Source organism: Schistocerca cancellata, chromosome 8, assembly GCF_023864275.1.
Source record: "Schistocerca cancellata isolate TAMUIC-IGC-003103 chromosome 8, iqSchCanc2.1, whole genome shotgun sequence".
NCBI lineage: Eukaryota > Metazoa > Arthropoda > Insecta > Orthoptera > Acrididae > Schistocerca > Schistocerca cancellata.
The window spans coordinates 62,265,238-62,287,472 of NC_064633.1; the positions used below are offsets into that span (position 1 = coordinate 62,265,238).

At 43.5% G+C, this 22,235-nt stretch overlaps 1 protein-coding gene across 3 annotated transcripts in view; it reads left to right on the plus strand.

Moving 5' to 3' along the window:
• Window positions 1-21,240, plus strand: part of LOC126094949 (myrosinase 1-like) — a 180,430-nt gene extending 159,190 nt beyond the window's left edge. For all 3 annotated transcript variants that reach the window (XM_049909602.1, XM_049909604.1, XM_049909603.1), the window contains one exon: window positions 20,504-21,240. In XM_049909602.1, coding sequence (XP_049765559.1) covers window positions 20,504-20,639 — 136 coding nt within the window. In that variant the 3' untranslated portion in view covers window positions 20,640-21,240. The remainder of the gene's footprint in view (window positions 1-20,503) is intronic.
• Window positions 21,241-22,235: the final 995 nt, after the last annotated feature.

The window sequence follows — 22,235 nt, forward strand, 5'->3', positions numbered from 1 at the left end:
AGTGCCATGAAAATTGATTGTGTTTTAACGCTCTCCTAAATGGGGCATTCATGATAATAGTAATAATAATAATAACTATTACCCGAACACTTCACAATTGCCGTTTCGAGTGGGAGTGCTGTGAGCTGTTTCCGGACTCTGGTATTCGTTGTTCTTCAAAATGTTTCAAATGGCTCTGAGAACTATGGGACGTAACCTCTGAGGTCATCAGTCCCCTAGAACTTAGAACTACTTAAACCTAACGACATCACACACACCCATGCCCGAGGCAGGATTCGAACCTGCGACCGTAGCAGTCCCGCGGTTCCGGACTGCAGCGCCATAACCGCACGGCCACCGCGGCATTCGCTGTTCTGAAGGACGCTTCAGCGGTCTAGTCGCGCTCAGTCAAAATGCTATGTGGTTCCTGAACTTGGTGTATGGCAGCGGATGAAACGAACTTACAACTACATTACGTTAACACATTCCTCTGTCGAAAGACAACAAAAACGAACATAAGGAAAATAACTTTTCTTTTATGGCCGTAAAATCCAGAAGAGCATATAAGAGACAACGCATTTTTGTTAAACATTCACTTTTAATATTATCTTTTACACGAAATAGTTGCAAATGAACGTAAAAAAGTTGTGTTACGATCTAAAAATTGAAGCGAACGTGTCGTACATTAGAAATGAATACGTACTTTTACAGAGATCGGCTCAAAATTAAAATTAAACTGTCTTTTTACGATTTAATAACTTGAATGTGTAGCATATAAAAACACGTCCGGTATTAATACGTGTATCTGTATGAAAGCGTAAGAAATGGAAATGAAACAGAGATTTCGGTGCTCGAACTAATAACTAAATACAGACGAACAAACACAGTCCTGGATTTGCTACTACATAATTTGTTTTGTAAGCTAGTAGTTAACGTGTAAAGCATTAGGATCTGTGTAGCTAATTGCTGCAAAAAAAGTGTACACAATACCTTTAATCCATGTAAGGGCTGAACAGTTTTGTACTGCAGCTACTGCTCTCACCATAGCTCTTTCTAACGGTATTAGCAAAGCTTTTACGTATTTATCGACAGAACTGAACTACGTTATTTATTAACACTTTTTCATTTGAGCGTACTCTCCGATAACGTATATTTCCGCGATAACTATACATTTCAGCAGACGTCAAGAATACGCATCAGTTGCGATATACTACAGTATCAGTATGACTTGACTGTACAGCGCCGAGCGGCCTGTGTCATTCGGGTATTGTTTAGTATGTCGGGCGCCTTCGCCCACCTCTGCATGTAAACAACGTTTCGTTCCGCTTTTTGCCATCGGCGTTCGTAAAATAAGCAGGTAATACGTATTTTGTGAATCCAATGAATGTGTTCTAAGTTACAATAAAAATCACATTAGATCCTTAAATTTTTAAAAATAATACCAATAAATAAACAAACTCACCAGTCAGCCACGTTTGCGTCTGGCTTTGACGGCAGAAAACTCGTTGATAACATCTTCATAGTAAGGACGGTTATCAGCTAGGAGGTCGGCTTCGATTTGAAGAATGGACAAGGCGTTCAATCTCTTCTCAATGTAGAACGTAGGTATGGTTTCAGTCTTTTAAGAGCCGAAACCAAGCGTTCTGCTGAACAATTTGTAAGTGCCATACACAGAAATGTGGTGTCACCGCCAGACACCACACTTGCTAGGTGGTAGCCTTTAAATCGGCCGCGGTCCGTTAGTATACGTCGGACCCGCGTGTCGCCACTATCAGTGATTGCAGACCGAGCGCCGCCACACGGCAGGTCTAGAGAGACTTCCTAGCACTCGCCCCAATTGGACAACCGAATTTGCTAGCGATGATTCACTGACAAAATACGCTCTCATTTGCCGAGACGATAGTTAGCATAGCCTTCAGCTACGTCATTTGCTACGACCTAGCAAGGCGCCATTACCAGCTACTATTGATACTGAGTCATGTGCAGTCAAGAGCGACGCTCATCATTAATGGATTATAGTTAAGTATTCCACCAGCTACGTCCGTTTTTCTGAAGCCTAATTTCCTTGTCCTGTTCCAGACCTCACGTCAGCCTGCGTGAGCTAAAACGCGTGCCTTTCGGCTTCCTCTAATAATACGGTGTTGGCTCTCCTGCCAACCCACAACAAGAAATATACTAAGAGCAATGTCAACATTCGGAAACACGGGCTGTAACCTCTCCATTCGTAAAAATTCACTCATTTCGACTGGCATATCACTAATCTCAGAAGATTTCGAAAGTTCCGCGAAATGTACACATTCGCTACGGAAGGAAGGCTCTAAATTTGTGTCATATGACGCTTAGAGTTTTGCTGCACGTTCGGCAATATCGTCAGGTGAACTGTTCTTAAGGTTACTGAAAACTGTGAAGTAATTCAGTAGTGTTCTATAGCTTCCCTTGCTCCTCACCAAGTTGTCGAGTACTGGGATGTATGGCTGGGGCCTCTCGGCGGGTGCCGGTCTTTCAATCTGACGCCACTTCGGCGACCTGCAGTCGATGAGGACGATGATGAGGACAGCACAACGCCCCGTCCCCTGGTGGGGAAAATTCCCCGACCCAGCCGGGAATCGAACCCGGGCGCAGAGGACTGACGATCCGTCACGCTGACCATTCAGCTACCGGGGACGGACGAGCACTGGGAGTAATGTTTCGAGGCTAAATTTTTCCTTTCCGGTCAGAAAAACGTCTTCAGAGTCTGCTTCTTCGTCATAACGAAGTTAGCATTTTCGTGCCTTTTATAGGTTGTAAGTAGGCTGTTTATGTTTTCTTATTGGCAACGTTACGTAGCGCTCTGTATGAAAATCACTGGCTGTGCTGTGTGCAGTCTGTGGCTAGTTTGCATTGTTGTCTGCCATTGTAGTGTTGGGCAGCTGGATGTGAACAGCGCGTAGCGTTGCGCAGTTGGAGGTGAGCCGCCAGCAGTGGTGGATATGGGGAGAGAGATGGCGGAGTTTTGAAGTTTGTAATATTGGATATCATATATTATGACTATTAAGGTAAATACATTGTTTGTTCTCTATTAAAATCTTTCATTTGCTAACTATCCCTATCAGTAGTTAGTGCCTTCCGTAGTTTGAATCTGCTATTTAGCTGGCAGTAGTGGCGCTCGCTGTATTGCAGTAGTTCGAGTAACGAAGATTTTTGTGAGGTAAGTGATTTGTGAAGGGTATAGGTTAATGTTAGTCAGGGCCATTCTTTTGTAGGGATTTCTGAAAGTCAGATTGCGTTGCGCTTAAAAAATATTGTGTGTCAGTTTAAGCACAGTCATGTACAATTGTTCTAAGGGGATGTTTCAAGGTGCATTCATAGTCTACATCAGTCGCAATCTCCATGGATTTATTTTCATAATAGTCGAACATGCCATAAATAGATGCAATAAACCCTACAAGTGATTCATATAATTCATGCACTATTTTAGTATCATTATTTACACTTTGCAATTTCAGATTTTCACTATTAAATCTCTGGAGTATTTCCTTCCAGACTGTCATCATGAATACTGATTCCAGTCTGCTGAGTTGATTCAACAAATCTGAAACCTCATTTCGCACAACTGGTTTTTCACACGTATTATTAGCAATATGTATGAGGCCATTGGTAACGCTCTCCCAGTTTTCATATAGACTTACACACGCTTCCTCTCTTGCTGACCAACGTATTTTTGATAAACTTTTTACCGTTTTGCTTCCTGGTTTCATGAAAGAAGTAAGTTTATCTCAGCGCTGTGTAGAAGCAGAGAAAAAATTATAAAGGTTTTGCACTACATTGAAAAATGAATATGCTTCCCGACAACAGCTTGCAGCACTAGTGCCGACTAAATTCAAAGAATGTGGTGAACAAGGCACATAATGCGCTTTAGGATTTCGTTCTTTAATGCATGCATGCAAACCAGTGCAGGTCCCTGACATATTGCTTGCGTTGTCATATGACTGGCCTCTACACTCACAAGGGAACCTCCCCATCGCACCCCCCTCAGATTTAGTTATAAGTTGGCACAGTGGATAGGCCTTGAAAAACTGAACACAGATCAATCAAGAAAACAGGAAGAAGTTGTGTGGAACTATGAAAAAAATAAGCAAAATATACAAACTGAGTAGTCTATGTACAAGATAGGCAACATCAAGGACAGTATGAGAACAGGAGCGCCGTGGTCCCGTGGTTAGCGTGAGCCCCTGGGAAATGAGAGGTCCTTGGTTCAAGTGCTAGCTCGAGTGAGAAGTTTAATTTCTTTATTTTCGCAGTTATGATCTGTCCGTTCATTGACGTCTCTGTTCACTGTAATAAGTTTAGTGTCTGTGTTTAGCGACCGCTCTGCAAAACCGTGCGATTAGTAGACGAAAGGATGTGCCTCTCCAATGGGAACTGAAAACATTTGATCGCAAGGTCATAGGTCAACCGATTCCTCCACAGGAAAACACGTCTGATATATTCTATACGACACTGGTGGCGGCATGTGCGTCACATGACAGGAATATGTTGTTGACCCACCTATCTTGTACACTTGGCGAATGGGTAAAAAGATTCTTCTACCTTGCCAGATTTTGGTTTTCTTGTGGATGTGATAATCACTCCCAAAAAAGTTATGAAAACATAAGAGTTTGTCACATAAACTGCAACAAATGAATGCAATAGTTTCACAGTCGCACAGGTTTCCCTGTGCTCTGTCAAAACATATGTTTTTAACGTTTTCAAATTTTTCCGTGTGTAGACTGTCAAATCCTGCATATGTCCAAGCAAATCGGAACATGTCCTGGAATTGTGGAGAGCGAAGTTGATTGTGTGTTTGTGCCTGAACTTTCATAATTATCTGAAAATAAAAAATTAAAATTATCACGCGAGGGAAGACTTGAACCGAGGACCTCTCATTTAACAGCTGCTCACGCTAACCACAGGACCACGGCGGTACTGAGCTTGTACTATCCTTAATGTTGCCTATCTTGAGCATGGACTACTCAGTTTGTATATTTTGTTTATTTTTTTCGTAGTTCCACACAACTTCTTCCTGTTTTCTCGATTGATCTGTGTTCAGTTTTTCAAGGCCTATCCACTGTGCCAACTTATAACTAAATCTGAGGGGGGTGCGATGGGGAGGTTCCCTTGTCAGTAATATCAATGGAATTTGTAGACAGGACTTTTAGTACGGCCTTAGCTAAGTTTCCGGACTTGTGTCCCGGGTTTGGTAAAAACAGAAGGAAACGTTCAACAGGTTCAACATTCTCGTTCATATATCTTAATATGAAAGATAATTGATCAATATGTGAAATGTCTGCAGGAGACTCTACTAGTATACAGAAATATTTGGCCTGTTTTATTTCACTTATGATAATTCTCTTTACTCGTTCTGAAAGAAACTCTATTATTTCATCACAGATTATTGAAGAAAGATAAGTCGTATGTCCCTGTCCTGGATTTCCATATCGTTCAATGTACTGTGTGAGAAAAGGATCAGATTCGGCTATAAGTTCAAGAGACATCTTAAACTGACCATTATGTAATGAATGGACTCTTTCAGCGTGTCCACTCGGGGGAAGTCGACGACTTGTTAGCTTCTTCGCTACTGCAAACACCCTTTTCAACACACTCCGCCAGTCCATTTTTTGTGTCTCAACATATGACTCGAAATGGTTATCTATTGTTCCAAGCGACTTTTTTCTTGTTAAGAGTGATAACTCAGAATTTTTGCGTTCAAGTGAATTCTCATGATGAGATAAAATATTAGCAATATTTTTCCAATCTGCAATACCATTAATAGCAATCGCTGCCTTAGATCCGAACAATTTACATGGTGCACAAAAAACAGCAACCGTGATACAGGAGTATACTAGAAAATCAAAGAAAGTTGATTCGCCATTTAAAAGTTTACGGTAAAATACATTCTTGTTAAAATATCTGGATTTATCGCCTATTGATCTTCTTGAATTAGAAAAATCACCGTTACAATTTTGATTAATGCCACGTTGTAAGAGAATGTCGAATGTTGGTTCATTGACACACCATTCTGCAGGATCATCACTAACGACGTTATTTCTTTTTATGTCTGACTCGACACTTAGTTTTTCGTGAAACTCGAAATCAAGAACAATTTCCTTTTCCTCGTTTTTAACTTTTGCTTCGTTTCTATTTACTTCTTTTACAACAGCTGCAGTACCAGAGATATCATCCGTACTACCTGAAATCGAAGTCGAACCAGCAACATTTTTTGCGAAAAATTTATCTACTCTGCCAAGCGTTTTTAGAACATTGGCTTCTCGTTCTCGCCTTTCCTTCGATAATTTCCGAAATGCCGCCACACTTAATTTTGCACATTTGCTTTTTTCTCTATTATTTATGTTAAGGCACTTACAAAATTGTCAACCAACAGTCAAAACAAGAGAAAAATATTGTAAAAGTAAAGAAAGAACGAGGGTAGCCACTTCCAATCGTACTACACTGCACACGAGCACAAAGCTTTTAACTTTAAATACGGCACACGAGCACAAAGATGTTTCCTTTAAACACGGAGCGATGAACTGATCAACTCGGATTACTCGACGTAACTGTGCTATGAAAGAACGACAATACACAATAATTTAATTTCATTGTCGCCTCTTTCTCCGTTGTCAGTGGACAGTAGAAACACACCTGCCGGCTGGAATTCGTCCCCTAAAGCAAAAGGGACAGTCCCTTTTTTGGCTTCTGCTTCCCGCGTCGCCGGAATTTTAGCAAATGTGTTCTGAATATTCTTGACACCGTCTTTCTAATTTACAAAAAGCAAATAATTTTTGCAATTTCTTGCAGTGAGGTGTGCTGGAGCGACTCATATCACACCTATTCTTATAACATTTTAGCGGTTTCTGTGGGCAGAGAAGACTACAAAGTTTAAGTGGTGTTGTTGGCAGCTGTTGGGGTTTGTTCTCATGTGTGTGAACATTGCTGTTATGTTCACACGCCAACGCACCTTTGGTTCCCACATAAAATAAAAATAACGTTTCCTCGACGGAAAAAAGTTGATTATGAAGTTTAATATAAAATTTGCAATTCCACGTACTATTCGATAGCACAGAGTGGGAACTTTGATATCGTGCAGGCTGCAACACAATAAATGAGACAAACGAAAGTTGGTTTCTTCTTCTTTTTCCGCCAAAAAAAGTAAGTAAATTACTAAATAAAATTTTTAAACTCTTGTGAAGTGTATTTCACACACTATCTGATATTCTGATTATGTTCTTTTCGTATAAAGATATGTTTAAAAATGTAAAACATTCCCAGTATCAACATGTTTTCTTAAACGGGTGTCATTAAATCGAAGTTCAGATACTGAAGACCACAGAGCTTTCACATTAATTACAGTAATTGAGGGTTGACTTGACACTTCCCCGTAATTTCTACAGGAAATTTTAAGTAGAGTTGGATTTTACATACTGAGGCGCACACATGTTACAGTATTTAAGAAACAGCTGATTAGTTTATCACAGCTTTTCCGGGGTCCCGGTATTTTCATGGGGAAAATACGGTAGGGTTAAGTAGCGACCGAGAACATTCTCGGAATAATAACGTTTCAAACACTGTATCGTAGGTTGCCGCCCTGACAGCTTACTTCAAAATATTTTGAACACTCTTGAAGATGACACCAGATAGAAACCCAATGATAAATTTCCATTCAACCACCAAGTAAACTATATATATTTCCAAGCTTGTATTGTCGAATTTCGTTCTTAAGACTTATTTAAACTAGCAAGTTGTTTAACAATATTAAAATTTTTTGTCGTTTGTAAGCGCAATTAGTTTAAAACGTAAAAGGTTAAAGCGAGTACAGAGCAAAAAAATGCCGCCCACCTAGACCCGCGCCTAGCGGGCCTACATGTAAATCAGCCGCTGCATGAGAGTAGTGTGCGGCAGTGGGGCACTAACTATGAAGCAGGACATACAGAGGTCCACTACGCAGGCGGTCAGCCAAGGAAACAAGTGAAAACCAACGATATTCCTTAGCCAGTGGATCAAACGATTCGAGAAGGTGACCTACGAAGAGCAACCCAGAGCAAGCGAAGAGTGGTGTTGTCGTCAGGTACTGTCCTTCGACAGTAAAAATGGTCGGCAGCACACAGTGACGCTCCTGCAACGTTTTCGACGGGAAGTGTTTGATCACCCACCGTACAGACTTCTGATTTTTATCTCTTTGCTCACATGAAGAGGGCAGCGTTTTGGCAAAGACAACAAGCTGCAGACAAGCGTAGAGAACGGCCGGAAAGCACAGGCGGCTGCCTTCTATGACGGGCGTGTGGCATAGTTGGTACAACGCTACGACGAATGTCTAAGTCGGAGGTGGGGGGGGGGGGGGACGACGACTATGTAGACAAGTAGCTGAATGTTGCAAGTAAAACACTTTCGATTCTCACTGTGGTTTTCATTTCGCAACCTATCGGAAAAACATATGATTCAGTCTTCCTGGATGTTATACAGAGTGTTACAAAAAGGTACGGCCAAACTTTCAGGAAACATTCCTCACGCACAAATAAAGAAAAAGATGTTATGTGGGCATGTGTCCGGAAACGCTTAATTTCCATGTTAGAGTTCATTTTAGTTTCGTCAGTATGTACTGTAATTCCTCGATTCACCGCCAGTTGGCCCAACTGAAGGAAGGTAATGTTGACTTCGGTGCTTGTGTTGACATGCGACTCATTGCTCTACAGTACTAGCATCAAGCACATCAGTACATAGCATCAACAGGTTAGTGTCCATCACGAACGTGGTTTTGCAGTCAGTGCAATGTTTACAAATGCGGAGTTGGCTGATGCCCATTTGATGTATGGATTAGCACGTGGCAATACCCGTGGCGCGGTACGTTTGTATTGACTATCGAGACAGATTTCCAGAACGAAAGTGTCCCGACAGGAAGACGTACGAAGCAATTTATCGGCGTCTTAGGGAGCGCGGAACATTCCAGCCTATGACTCGCGACAGGGGAAGATCTAGAACGACGAAGGCACCTGCAATGGACGAGGCAATTCTTCGTGCAGTTGACGATAACCCTAATGTCAGCGTCAGAGAAGTTGCTGCTGTACAAGTTAACTTTGACCACGTCTCTGTATGGAGAGTGCTACGGGAGAACCAGTCGTTTCCGTACCATGTACAGCGTGCGCAGGCACTATCAGCAGCTGATAGGCCTCCACGGGTACACTTCTGCGAATGGTTCATCCAACAATGTGTCAATCCTAATTTAAGTGCAAATGTTCTCTTTACGGATGAGGCTTCATTCCAACGTGATCAGATTGTAAATTTTCACAATCAACATGTGTGGGCTGACGAGAATCCGCACGCAATCGTGCAATCACGTCATCAACACAGATTTTCTGTGAACTTTCGGGCAGGCATTGTTGGTGATGTCTTGATTGGGCCCCATGTTCTTCCACCTACGCTTAATGGAGCACGTTATCATGATTTCATACGGGATACTCTACCTGTGCTGCTAGAACTTGTGCCTTTACAAGTACGACACAACATGTGCTTCGTGCACGATGGAGCTCCTGCACATTTCAGTTGAAGTGTTCGTACGCATCTCAACAACAGATTCGGTGACCGATGGATTGGTAGAGGCGGACCAATTCCATGGCCTCCACGCTCTCCTGACCTCAACCCTCTTGACTTTCATTTATGGGGGCATTTGAAAGCTCTTGTCTACGCAACCCCGGCACCAAATGTAGAGACTCTTCGTGCTCGTATTGTGGACGGCTGTGATACAATACGCCATTCTCCAGGGCTGCATCAGCGCATCAGGGATTCCATGCGACGGAGGGTGGATGCAAGTATCCTCGCTAACGGAGGACAATTTTGAACATTTCCTGTAACAAAGTGTTTGAAGTCACGATGGTACGTTCTGTTGCTGTGTGTTTCCATTCCATGATTAATGTGATTTGAAGAGAAGTAATAAAAAGAGCTCTAACATGGAAAGTAAACGTTTCCGGACACATGTCCACATAACATATTTTCTTTCTTTGTGTGTGAGGAATGTTTCCTGAAAGTTTGGTCGTACCTTTTCGCAACACCCTGTATAATCAATAAAAGATTAAGGCGGGAGGAAGTCTAATAATGAATAAGAACTAGAAATGTAAGTGTGCAGGCTTTTGTGGCCGTTGTTACTAAAGTTAAAATCTTCTGGATCGCTAGGCCGCGTCATACTTCCTTCTAAAATGATCGACGTTTCGACCTCTTTGCTGGAATCTTCTTCCGGATGTTTCGGTGTCCACCATTGCTAGAATACGTCGATTATTTTAGACATTATCGTGACGCGGGCTAACAACCCAGAAGATTTTAACTTAAGAACCAGGAATGTCAGTGATCTACTATCAACAGCATACTGTACGCATCATCGTAGCCAAGATTGACACAAAGCAAGCACAGCGGCCGTCGAAGTGTATATGCCTGCTAGAAATGCAGCTGATAAAGAAGTTGAAAGTATACTTGATGAAACAAAATACATTATGCAGTTTCTCAAAGAGGCTAAAAATTTAATTTTGACCTGATGACGGATGTTCAGCAGTTGGAAACGAAAGAGTAGGATAAATAGTAGTAGAGCATGGACTGAGGAATGGAAGGGGAAGTCAAGTGATAGGAATTTGCTTAGAATGCCATTTAATTATTCGAAAAATATACAATGTTTATCAACTCTGAAGGATGCTTGCATGATTGGAAGTGACCTGGAAACACCAGAAGGTTTTACATAGGTTAGAGAAAGTATTCCGTGTTGTAGAATTTACATGTTGGAAATCGACAGTGAGTGTACGAGGAGCTTTCTGCCCAGAAGTTCCAGAACACACCATCAGTTTATCAGCGCTAAAAGAAATTCGAAGAGGGTAGCTGTTTGTGGGATACACAACGTTCGGGGCAGTTGGGCAAGTCAGAACAGACAGTCGACTGTCCAACGACATCTGTCTCTCGATCAACTAAAGAACTGAACAACCCTAAGCCAACTGTGCAGAAAATGCTTCGTAAGCGACAAAGAGTGAAGCTGCACAAACTGGTGCTCCTCCAAACCGTGAGCCTCGGTGACAACTTGCGCCATCTGCAGTTCTGCGTTGATATGTAGAAGCATCTCGAAAATGACGACTGCACAAGCAAATTAATATACAGTGAAGAAGGCCCTTTCTGCCTTTGATTGGAGGTCAACCGACACAACATACGTATTTGAGGACAGAGAATCGATACGCAATTGTTGAACGCATCCGGGATTCCGAGAAAGTTAACGTGTTATGTGCAGCGTCCAACGACAGAGTCTACTAACCTTTCTTCTTCTCTGGGAGTTCTGTCAGTGGTGCCGCCTGTCGCGATCGGGTGCAATTGTGGCTGATACCGGAACTTGAGGCTGATAGCAGGCTTTTCATCTTTCAACAAGATGGCACTCCTCCACATTTCCATAACTGTGTACGAGATGGGCAAAACGCTCACGAGACTTGACGCCATACGTTACTTCTTCTTCCTCTCTTTTCTTGTCTGTGGCGCTACATCAAGGAGTGCGTTCACGTTCCACATAACGTTTAACACTAGCGGCGCTGCACTGCAGCAGCTGTTGTTACCGCCACTCTTGATATGCTGGGCCGGTAGTGGGAAGAAACGGACCACCAATCAGATGTGTTCGAGTATAATGACTTTTCTGGAGACTAGAAATCTACTCTGTAGGAATCAGCATGGGTTTCGAAAAAGACGGTCATGTGAAACCCAGCTCGCGCTATTCGTCCACGAGACTCAGAGGGCCATAGACACGGGTTCACAGGTAGATGCCGTGTTTCTTGACTTCCGCAAGGCGTTCGATACAGTTCCCCACAGTCGTTTATTGAACAAAGTAAGAGCATATGGACTATCAGACCAATTGTGTGATTGGATTGAGGAGTTCCTAGATAACAGGACGCAGCATGTTATTCTCAATGGAGAGAAGTCTTCCGAAGTAAGAGTAATTTCAGGTGTGCCGCAGGGGAGTGTCATAGGACCGTTGCTATTCACAATATACATAAATGACCTGGTGGATGACATCGGAAGTTCACTGAGGCTTTTTGCAGATGATGCTGTGGTGTATCGAGAGGTTGTAACAATGGAAAATTGTACTGAAATGCAGGAGGATCTGCAGCGAATTGACGCATGGTGCAGGGAATGGCAACTGAATCTCAATATAGACAAGTGTAATGTGCTGCGAATACACAGAAAGATAGATCCTTTATCATTTTGCTACAAAATAGCAGGTCAGCAACTGGAAGCAGTTAATACCATAAATTATCTGGGAGTACGCATTAGGAGTGATTTAAAATGGAATGATCATATAATGTTGATTGTCGGTAAAGCGGATGCCAGACTGAGATTCATTGGAAGAATCCTAAGGAAATGCAATCCGAAAACAAAGGAAGTAGGTTACAGTACGCTTGTTCGCCCACTGCTTGAATACTGCTCAGCAGTGTGGGATCCGTACCAGATAGGGTTGATACAAGACATCGAGAAGATCCAACGGAGAGCAGCGCGCTTCGTTACAGGGTCATTTAGTAATCGCGAAAGCGTTACGGAGATGATAGATAAACTCCAGTGGAAGACTCTGCAGGAGAGACGCTCAGTAGCTCGGTACGGGCTTTTGTCAAAGTTTCGAGAACATACCTTCACCGAAGAGTCAAGCAGTATATTGCTCCCTCCTACGTATATCTCGCGAAGAGACCATGAGGATAAAATCAGAGAGATTAGAGCCCACACAGAGACATACCGACAATCCTTCTTTCCACGAACAATACGAGACTGGAATAGAAGGGAGAACCGATAGAGGTACTGAAGGTACCCTCCGCCACACACCGTCAGGTGGCTTGCGGAGTATGGATGTAGATGTAGATGTAGATGTAGATGTATGGCCTGTGGTAAAGGGTGAACATCTAGAGAATTTACAAACGTTGTAAAAAAAAAAGGAGTTTGTGGTTACGTTGTTCTCGGCTATTTATCTCTACCAGTTTTTTGAAATGTTTCATGGACTTTGTAATTACCATGTATTGAGGTAAGAAGAGCTGCTGACCTGACATGTACGCTAGCGTCCACGGGGGTCTCCCTCCAATCGTCTAACCATTCCAAGACAAACAGGGGTGATGCGGTGGTGTGGTCTCTTGCAGAAGTTGAAGATCGCCATCGAATTGCTGCAAGCGAACAGGAGGATACAAACGAACACACATTTGGTTCCTGTATCATTCGTCGGTGAGAAACAACGGCAGATGTGTGGAACGGGCCAAATTGGATGGCATGTAATCACGTCGAAACCGTAACCTGCCAACGTCGTCTACCGACGCGCACCTCAACTTCATAGCCATGACGACATTTTTTCGTGCTCTGAACGTCTAGAGCCAGCGTGTGCTGCAGCTGTACCAATCTCTGTGTCCTGTGTCGTGCGGTGAGCACTGGAGCGGGGCTGTGTATTGGTTCTGTATCGACTATGGATGGCGTGGCTGCGTGCTAGGGGTACTTGTCCAGCACTGAATTCGTGAGTGACTATGATCCATCTACCTTTTGTTATAATTCAATCGTGTGGCACTACGAACTGCCGGCCGGAGTGGCCGAGCGGTTGAAGGCGCTACAGTCTGGAACCGCACGACCGCTACGGTCGCAGGTTCGAATCCTGCCTCGGGCATGGATGTGTGTGTTGTCCTTAGGTTAGTTAGGTTTAAGTAGTTCTAAGTTCTAAGGCACTTATGACCACAGCAGTTGAGTCCCATAGTGCTCAGAGCCATTTGAACCATTTTTTGAGCACTACGAACTACTTCACTTCTGCGTGTGAGAGGGTCGCACCTTCTCGAACACAGTAGCTAACTATACAGAAATGGCTGATAACTGTACAGGGTGCAAACAAAATTTAATTAAAAGTTGTGAATAGCTTTTCACTCCCTGTATTTTACTCCTGCTACCTTCAGAATTTCAAAGAGAGTATTCTCGTAAACATCGCCAGAAGCTTTCTCTAAGTCCACAAATGCTAACGTGAGTTTGCCTGGCTATGAAGACAAAACTTTTCCACAGACAATGAGCTGAAGATCAGTGCAGATAACTGGCTGAAAGCACAGGCATCTGCTTTCTGTGACGAGGATATTGGAAAGTCGATGCAACACTACGACAAAACTCGGAAGTTGGAGCGGCAACTATGTAGAGAAGTAGGTGAAAGGTGTACCTAACTGTTGCAAATAAAACGTTTCTGGTTTTCGCTGTGGTTTCCATTTCGCGACCGATCGGAACTTACTTTCTGGACAACCCTCGTATTAAACTGATGGGTCAGTAATATTTACACTTGTCAGCACCTGCTTTCTTTGGAATTGGAACTAGCACATTCTTCTTCAAGTCTGAGGGTATTTCCCCTGTCTTATGTGTGTTGCATACCAGATGGACGTGTTTTGTCATGGCTAGCTCTCCCAAGACTATCGGTAGGTCCGACAGAATGTCGTCTATTCCCGCACCTTGTTTCGACTTAGATATTTCAGTGCTCTCTTAAATTGTTGTCTCAGTATCATTTCGCAAATTCTTCTCGCAGTATCATTTCTCCTCTCTCCCCTTCATCTAAGTCATCTCTAATTTCTATGATATTGCCTGCAAATTCATCTCCTTTGTATAACTCCTCTATATACTCTTCCTACCTTTCCACGCCCCAAAACAAACAAACAAAATCGCACCACGAAGAAGTTATCCGAATGGGACTGAGATCGGTATCCTTTGTATAACTCCTCTATATACTCTTCCTACCTTTCCACGCTCCAAAACAAACAAACAAAATCGCACCACGAAGAAGTTATCCGAATGGGACTGAGATCGGTACCCTTTGTATAACTCCTCTATATACTCTTCCTACCTTTCCACACTCCAAAACAAACAAACAAAATCGCACCACGATGAAGTTATCCGAATGGGACTGAGATCGGTACGTGTGACGTGCATGCACACCGATCTCCCGATCGTTATGATGGTATTCTTGACCGAAGCCGCTACTGTTCGGTCGAGTAGCTCCTCAATTGGCATCACGAGGCTGAGTGCACCACGAAAAATGGCAACAGCGCATGGCAGCTGGATGGTCACCCATCCAGGTGCCGGTCACGCCCAACAGCGCTTAACTTCGTTGATCTTACGGGAACCGGTGAATCCACTTTTTTTTTAATACTACTTCTTTTTTTTTTTAATCTCATTTTGTTCGTTTTCGTTCGTTGTATCTGCCCAGGGCGGACGTCGCAAGACACCCGTTTCAGTTCGTCGTTGTTCCATTAACTCAGTTTTTTTATTACAGAGGGCAGCTAACCCTCTGACCGAGTCCACTGAGGCAAGGCCGTTGCCTGTCAAACGTGAAGCAATGTGTTGCTGACACGCTCAAATTGTGAAGCTGTTTCAGTTCAACAAATCGTCCAGTTTTTCTGAAATTGTAACCATTTGTTTGTCTCTACATGTACATCACGTCTACTGATTTTCATTTCCCATTCGGATAATTTTTTCATGACGCGTCGTTTTTTTATTTTTTTTATTTTTGTAAGTGCAGCAAATAGAAATTCTCTTGTAGTAATACTAATGAAGTTGGAAAACAGTTCTTGAAGGTGACGCATACTATTCCTTTCGTTTTGCAGGACGTTTAGCTGACAACATTGAAAGGAATATCGTGTGGCATAGTTGTAAAATTTTAGAGTAGTTTTTACAAACGCAATAGATCGTATCAGAAGCGAGTAGCAGTATGTTTGTTATCTACACTCCTGGAAATTGAAATAAGAACACCGTGAATTCATTGTCCCAGGAAGGGGAAACTTTATCGACACATTCTTGGGGTCAGATACATCACATGATCACACTGACAGACCCACAGGCACATAGACACAGGCAACAGAGCATGCACAATGTCGGCACTAGTACACTGTATATCCACCTTTCGCAGCAATGCAGGCTGCTATTCTCCCATGGAGACGATCGTAGAGATGCTGGATGTAGTCCTGTGGAACGGCTTGCCATGCCACTTCCACCTGGCGCCTCAATTGGACCAGCGTTCGTGCTGGACGTGCAGACCGCGTGAGACGACGCTTCATCCAGTCCCAAACATGCTCAATGGGGGACAGATCCGCAGATCTTGCTGGCCAGGGTAGTTGACTTACACCTTCTAGAGCACGTTGGGTGGCGCGGGATACATGCGGACGTGCATTGTCCTGTTGGAACAGCAAGTTCCCTTGCCGGTCTAGGAATGGTAGAACGATGGGTTCGATGACGGTTTCGATGTACCGTGCACTATTCAGTGTCCCCTCGACGATCACCAGTGGTGTACGGCCAGTGTAGGAGATCGCTCCCCACACCATGATGCCGGGTGTTGGCCCTGTGTGCCTCGGTCGTATGCAGTCCTGATTGTGGCGCTCACCTGCACGGCGCCAAACACGCATACGACCATCATTGGCACCAAGGCAGAAGCGACTCTCATCGCTGAAGACGACACGTCTCCATTCGTCCCTCCATTCCCGCCTGTCGCGACACCACTGGAGGCGGGCTGCACGATGTTGGGGCGTGAGCGGAAGACGGCCTAACGGTGTGCGGGACCGTAGCCCAGCTTCGTGGAGACGGTTGCGAATGGTCCTCGCCGATACCCCAGGAGCAACAGTGTCCCTAATTTGCTGGGAAGTGGCGGTGCGGTCCCCTACGGCACTGCGTAGGATCCTACGGTCTTGGCGTGCATCCGTGCGTCGCTGCGGTCTGGTCCCAGGTCGACGGGCACGTGCACCTTCCGCCGACCACTGGCGACAACATCGATGTACTGTGGAGACCTCACGCCCCACGTGTTTGAGCAATTCGGCGGTACGTCCACCCGGCCTCCCGCATGCCCACTATACGCCCTCGCTCAAAGTCCGTCAACTGCACATACGGTTCACGTCCACGCTGTCGCGGCATGCTACCAGTGTTAAAGACTGCGATGGAGCTCCGTATGCCACGGCAAACTGGCTGACACTGACGGCGGCGGTTGCACAAATGCTGCGCAGCTAGCGCCATTCGACGGCCAACACCGCGGTTCCTGGTGTGTCCGCTGTGCCGTGCGTGTGATCATTGCTTGTACAGCCCTCTCGCAGTGTCCGGAGCAAGTATGGTGGGTCTGACACACCGGTGTCAATGTGTTCTTTTTTCCATTTCCAGGAGTGTATATTCTGTGAAAAATAGCACTGTCTTGTACTGACTAAGTAATTTCTTGTATTGATGAGGTACGTAGTAAAATACATTTTAATGTGTGAATGTAAAAGTTCGAACCATTGTGTAAAGGAAGCGTTAGTTATTTTTAGAAATTTCGATTTAAACCACTGGGGATACGTTGATACGTGTCACCAAACTAAATTTTCTATTTTGGGATCTAGGGTTCGTGTTGTTTGTAGTAGGCCTATCTGTAAAGACTTCTTGGATTCTTGCTACACTCAGAATTCCTTGTGGTTGCGAATTTACCACTAGTTCTAGTTTTATTCTCTGGCTTAGCGACTAGACACATATATTTTGTGCATTCCATACATGACCAGTAGAACGGCTGTTTCTCTTTGTAGTTCGCCGGCCAGAGTGGCCGAGCGGTTCTAGGCGCTACAGTCTGGAACCGCGCGAACGCTACGGTCGCAGGTTCGAATCCTGCCTCGGGCATGGATGTGCGTGATGTCATTAGGTTAGTTAGATTTAAGTAGCTCTAAGTTCTAGGGGACATGACCTCAGCAGTTGAGTCCCATAGTACTCACAGCCATTTGAACAATCTCTTTGTAGTTCGTGACTTTTTAGTTTCTATCTTTGTAAACAATAGTTCATTGTCTCTTAAATGCACTTATCCATCGGATCATCAGTTTCTCAAGTTTTTCCTCGGTATGTTGCATCCCTTTTACGCACTAACTGCTTTGTGTTCATATCAAATTTTCTGAAGAGTGCAATCTTAATAGTATGTTTCAGTGTCTTAGCTTTAACGCTACGTAACTTTTTTTACGTAAGATTTTATCCGATGACAGGCACCGTCAAATTTTTTCATCTTTTTCTAGCAATTTTCCTGGGTCACCACACATAAACGTTTCATTCTATGTCTCGTGTGATATTCCCATAATGAGTCTTCATCCATTTTTGTCGACCACTAAGATCTATCATTAGTTTAGATTCGTTGAAGAAAACTTCGTAGTTGAGCTGTTTAATTGCTGTGTCGATAATCACTGAAGGCCCGGCGATTAACATGAACTTGTTGCAGCTGGCAGCCTAGTAACAGTCACCTCCTTCTACTTGGATATTACCTGCAAATGAGGATATGTAAAACAAGCGTATTTTCTTTGTTAAACGGTTGCTTTAAGTAAAACATTAAATATTTTACTTGTATTAAATGGTTGTTTTAAGTAAAACATTACATATTATAAGGGGCAATCAAAATGTTTTCCGCCTGAGAGCGTTAATGTAGTGTTCATGCAACTGCGATGTCGCTTATGCGACTGCGATGGCGGTAGAAGAGCACCGACATGTGCACAACGGATTAGTATGGCTTTCGTGTCTTCCTGACGTGCGTGCGGTAAATGCGGAAACATGAACTATGGCGACCTTATTACGAGATTAGTCCAAAGATGGACAGCGTGCTGTTATTCTTTCCGTGGCCATTGAAGGACAAACACCGATAGACATCCATCGGAGAAGAAGAATGCATCTGGGGCAGCATGGCCATCTAAAACCACCATTCTGGAGTGGTGCGCCAAGTTCTGAGCTCGTCGCGATTCGACACAAGACGCCGGTCGATCTGAGAGACGTCTAGAAGTGGGGCCAACTAACGTGGGACACACTCCAGTATTCACCTTATACAGGGTGTGTAAATAAGGCTTCAAGGCTGGTCTCAGAACACAAAATTCATTGATTAATTTCATGCACCGGACTACAATTCTTCAAAATAGGTGCCTTGAGAATAGGTGCCTTTAAAATCCGCACACCGCTTGCAACGAAATTTCCACTGGTGGTAAGCTCCCTAGAAATCCTTCACCGGAATGCTGTTCAAAACCCTCGTCGAAACCTTTTGGACTACTGCAACACTGTCAAACCGCTTCCCGTTCAGGTCTCTCTTCATCCAGGGGAACAAAAGGAAGACACTGGGGACGAGGTCAGGGATATACGGTGGCTGCGGCAGCGTTGCCTTATCAAACATGGTCAAAACTTCAGTGACAGCGAAGCAGGTGTGACCGGTCGAATTGTCATGGTGGAGCATCCAGTCGTCTTTCTTCTCCGGGCAGACTTGGCGGACTCGATCCCCCAAACAGTGGACCACTCCAGTATAATACTGACCATTCTCTGGCAGGCACAAATTCTTTGGGTATATCATTCCCTTTGCGTCAAAGAAAGCAATGAGCATGCTTTTCACACGTGATTTGTTCATGCGGTCTTTCATCAGCTTTGGTGATGCGGAGGTGTTCCACTCCAAGCTTTGCCTCTTCGACTTTGGATCGTTTTCGAAGAGCCAGGTCTCATCACCAGTGACCACTTTGTCCAAAAAATCAGGTTCGGTTTGTAAATATTCAAGCATGTCCTGTGAAAGTGCCAGACTCCGCTCCTTCTGTTCATCCGAGAGGACTTTAGAGACAAGTTTCGTGCACACTTTTCTCATAATTAGATCTTCTGTCACTATCTGAAACACAGTTTGGTGATGCAAACCCACTTCATCTGCACTCATTCTGAGGCTGAGACGTCGGTCACTGTTTAAAACTTGACGCACTTTGGCCAGATTTTCGTCGGTTCTGCTCGTTGAAGGCCTTCCAGAGCGTCCATCGTCCTCCAAGTCTTCGCGGCCATCTTTGAACCTTTTGTGCCACATGAAAACCATGGCACGTGACATGGCGTATTCTATATAGGCCTCTTGAATCATTTCGAACGCTTCCGTACCGGTCTTGTTCAGTTTCACACAAAATTTGATCGAACACCTCTGCTCCAAGAGGCACTGCATTTTGGACGTTTCGATTCCTCGACGACGTTTCGAAACAGACACTCCCAGCACTCGCGATCTTTTCACTTCAGCGTTTCGCCGGCGAATGCCAGTGTTTGGCTTCCTTAGCCAACAGCACACCCAGCACATGGCGCACGTGGTGAGACCGGTCTACGGCCATCGCTACTCACGAAAAAATCTGTCTTGAAACTTTATTTACACACCTAGTAGTCCTGGCCTCTCCCTATGCGATTGTCACGGTCCATTAAAAAAGGTCTTGAAAGGTAGACGATTACAGCCGGAGGTGCATGTGCAGCAGGCGGCTCCGAACTTTCACGGAGCAGTACACAATGTTTTACTAAACGGGTATCTTTAGCCTGCGGCGCCGATAGGAAGATTACCTCAATGCTCACGACGATTCTGCCTGCTGGGTATACCGATTCTGGACACGCGGCCTTCGAACGCAAAAATATTTGGTCGCCCCTTACAGATACAAATCAATATACGTTTGTCTAATTCTACGTTATTAAACACATCTGTGTATAGTAAACACTATGAAACGTAATTTTTCTTTTTCTTTTGTTTACACAGTGTGAAGTTCGGGCTGTACGAAGTGGACTTCGACGACCCAGACTTGCCAAGGACACCAAAGGCATCCGCTGGCGTAATGGGCGACATTTTCAGGACCAAACAGCTACCTACCGACTTTTTGCAATCTTTTGTGTAAATCTCTGTGAAATTGTAATAGTTCCACGTGCTGTTGTAGTACGCCAGAACCCCATTATGATCTTCGCTTTTGTTGTTTATGCCAACCGGTGTAAAAATGTCAGAGTTGAAGTGTGAGTTAATAGGTTATCATACTGTACTCGTAGGTATCATTTTATTCGTTGATTGCTTCCTATACTCCTGCAATAACATATTTCCTTTATTGTTAATCTGGTCTCGTTTCTCGTAAAAAAAAGACTCTTACTACCGTTTCATTAGCCGGCTGTAACCGTAATCAGAATGGTGGACTCTTCCTGAATCTCAGATTCTTAATATGCGATACTGAACACATACAGTGTACTAAATTAGTACCGAACACTAGCTTGGTAACGATAACAGCACTTAGTACAGAATAAAATATTTTCCTGGGAGTTACCAGCATGTCCTTAAATACTGAGTCATTTCAGATGTCTCAATAACAATTGAAACAACTCTCATGACGGGTGAGATACCAATGGTAATGAGTTCACACATTACTTCATGCTTGTTAACTGAAAGTTTCAACTCAGTTGACGATAGTAAGTTTGCCGTTGTAGATAAAACCACGCGTTGTACACTTTTTATTAAAGCAAAATAAAATATTTGTTTCAGCATAAAGCTTTGTAGTTTGGCAAATTAAGTGAACTGAACATCAAGTTTTTGATTCTGAAAAAAGAATCCGGCAGAGCGAAACGAGCAAAATTTATGAAGATTCAACAAAAGTTAACTGTGGACTCAAAAGCAAGAAGGTTATCAAGAAATGTAGATCTCAAACAATACATTAAAGTGTTAATTTGTACGGCGTCTGTTAAAAAGAGAGAACTGTATCCAACACGAGAATGTGACTAAACCGAAGCATGAACTACACAAAGATATAATCTATCAGCATTTTACAGATGTTCCGGTATGGCTAGATTAATAAACAACGTCTGTAGCCTACCAATCGCAAGTTCCTATCCATACGTATGAAAATAAAAGATTAAATCACGGATACAATTACTCACACATGGACTGACAACGCCACACCGTCTGAAAACAATATGATAAGAACTCGGCAGGCGCAATTTCGCTGTTCGGCTCGCCCTAACATACAGCTGTGACTCCTCATAGATATCGTTCTGAGATAGTAAAAGTTAATAATCCACACTAACATGAATCACAAGATAGTCATTCATCATTACTTCATAAAAAGCATGAGATAGGAGTATTAGTCCGACCAAAGTAAAGCAACTGGAAAAATTCAAATAAATTACGGTTTTATTAGAGTAATTACTACAAAAAAAATCGCATAAATTAGTACAACACATAGCATATAGTACACTTAATACAATTCGTCTCAAGAATCGGCAATATTAACAAAATAACGTAATATTTCCCATCTGTTTGGTGAATGAAAACTGCCTATCGCGGGTTCATTATGGACGTCAAAGTAACCAATGCTGAATATTAAGTTCATCACACAACCTAATCAGTCACATTGCCACCAGATACGAGGGTGAGTCAAAACGTTAAATATTTTTAAATGTTATTTATTGTGCAGAAGTGGTTCAAAGGTCTATCACTTTTCAACATAATCTCC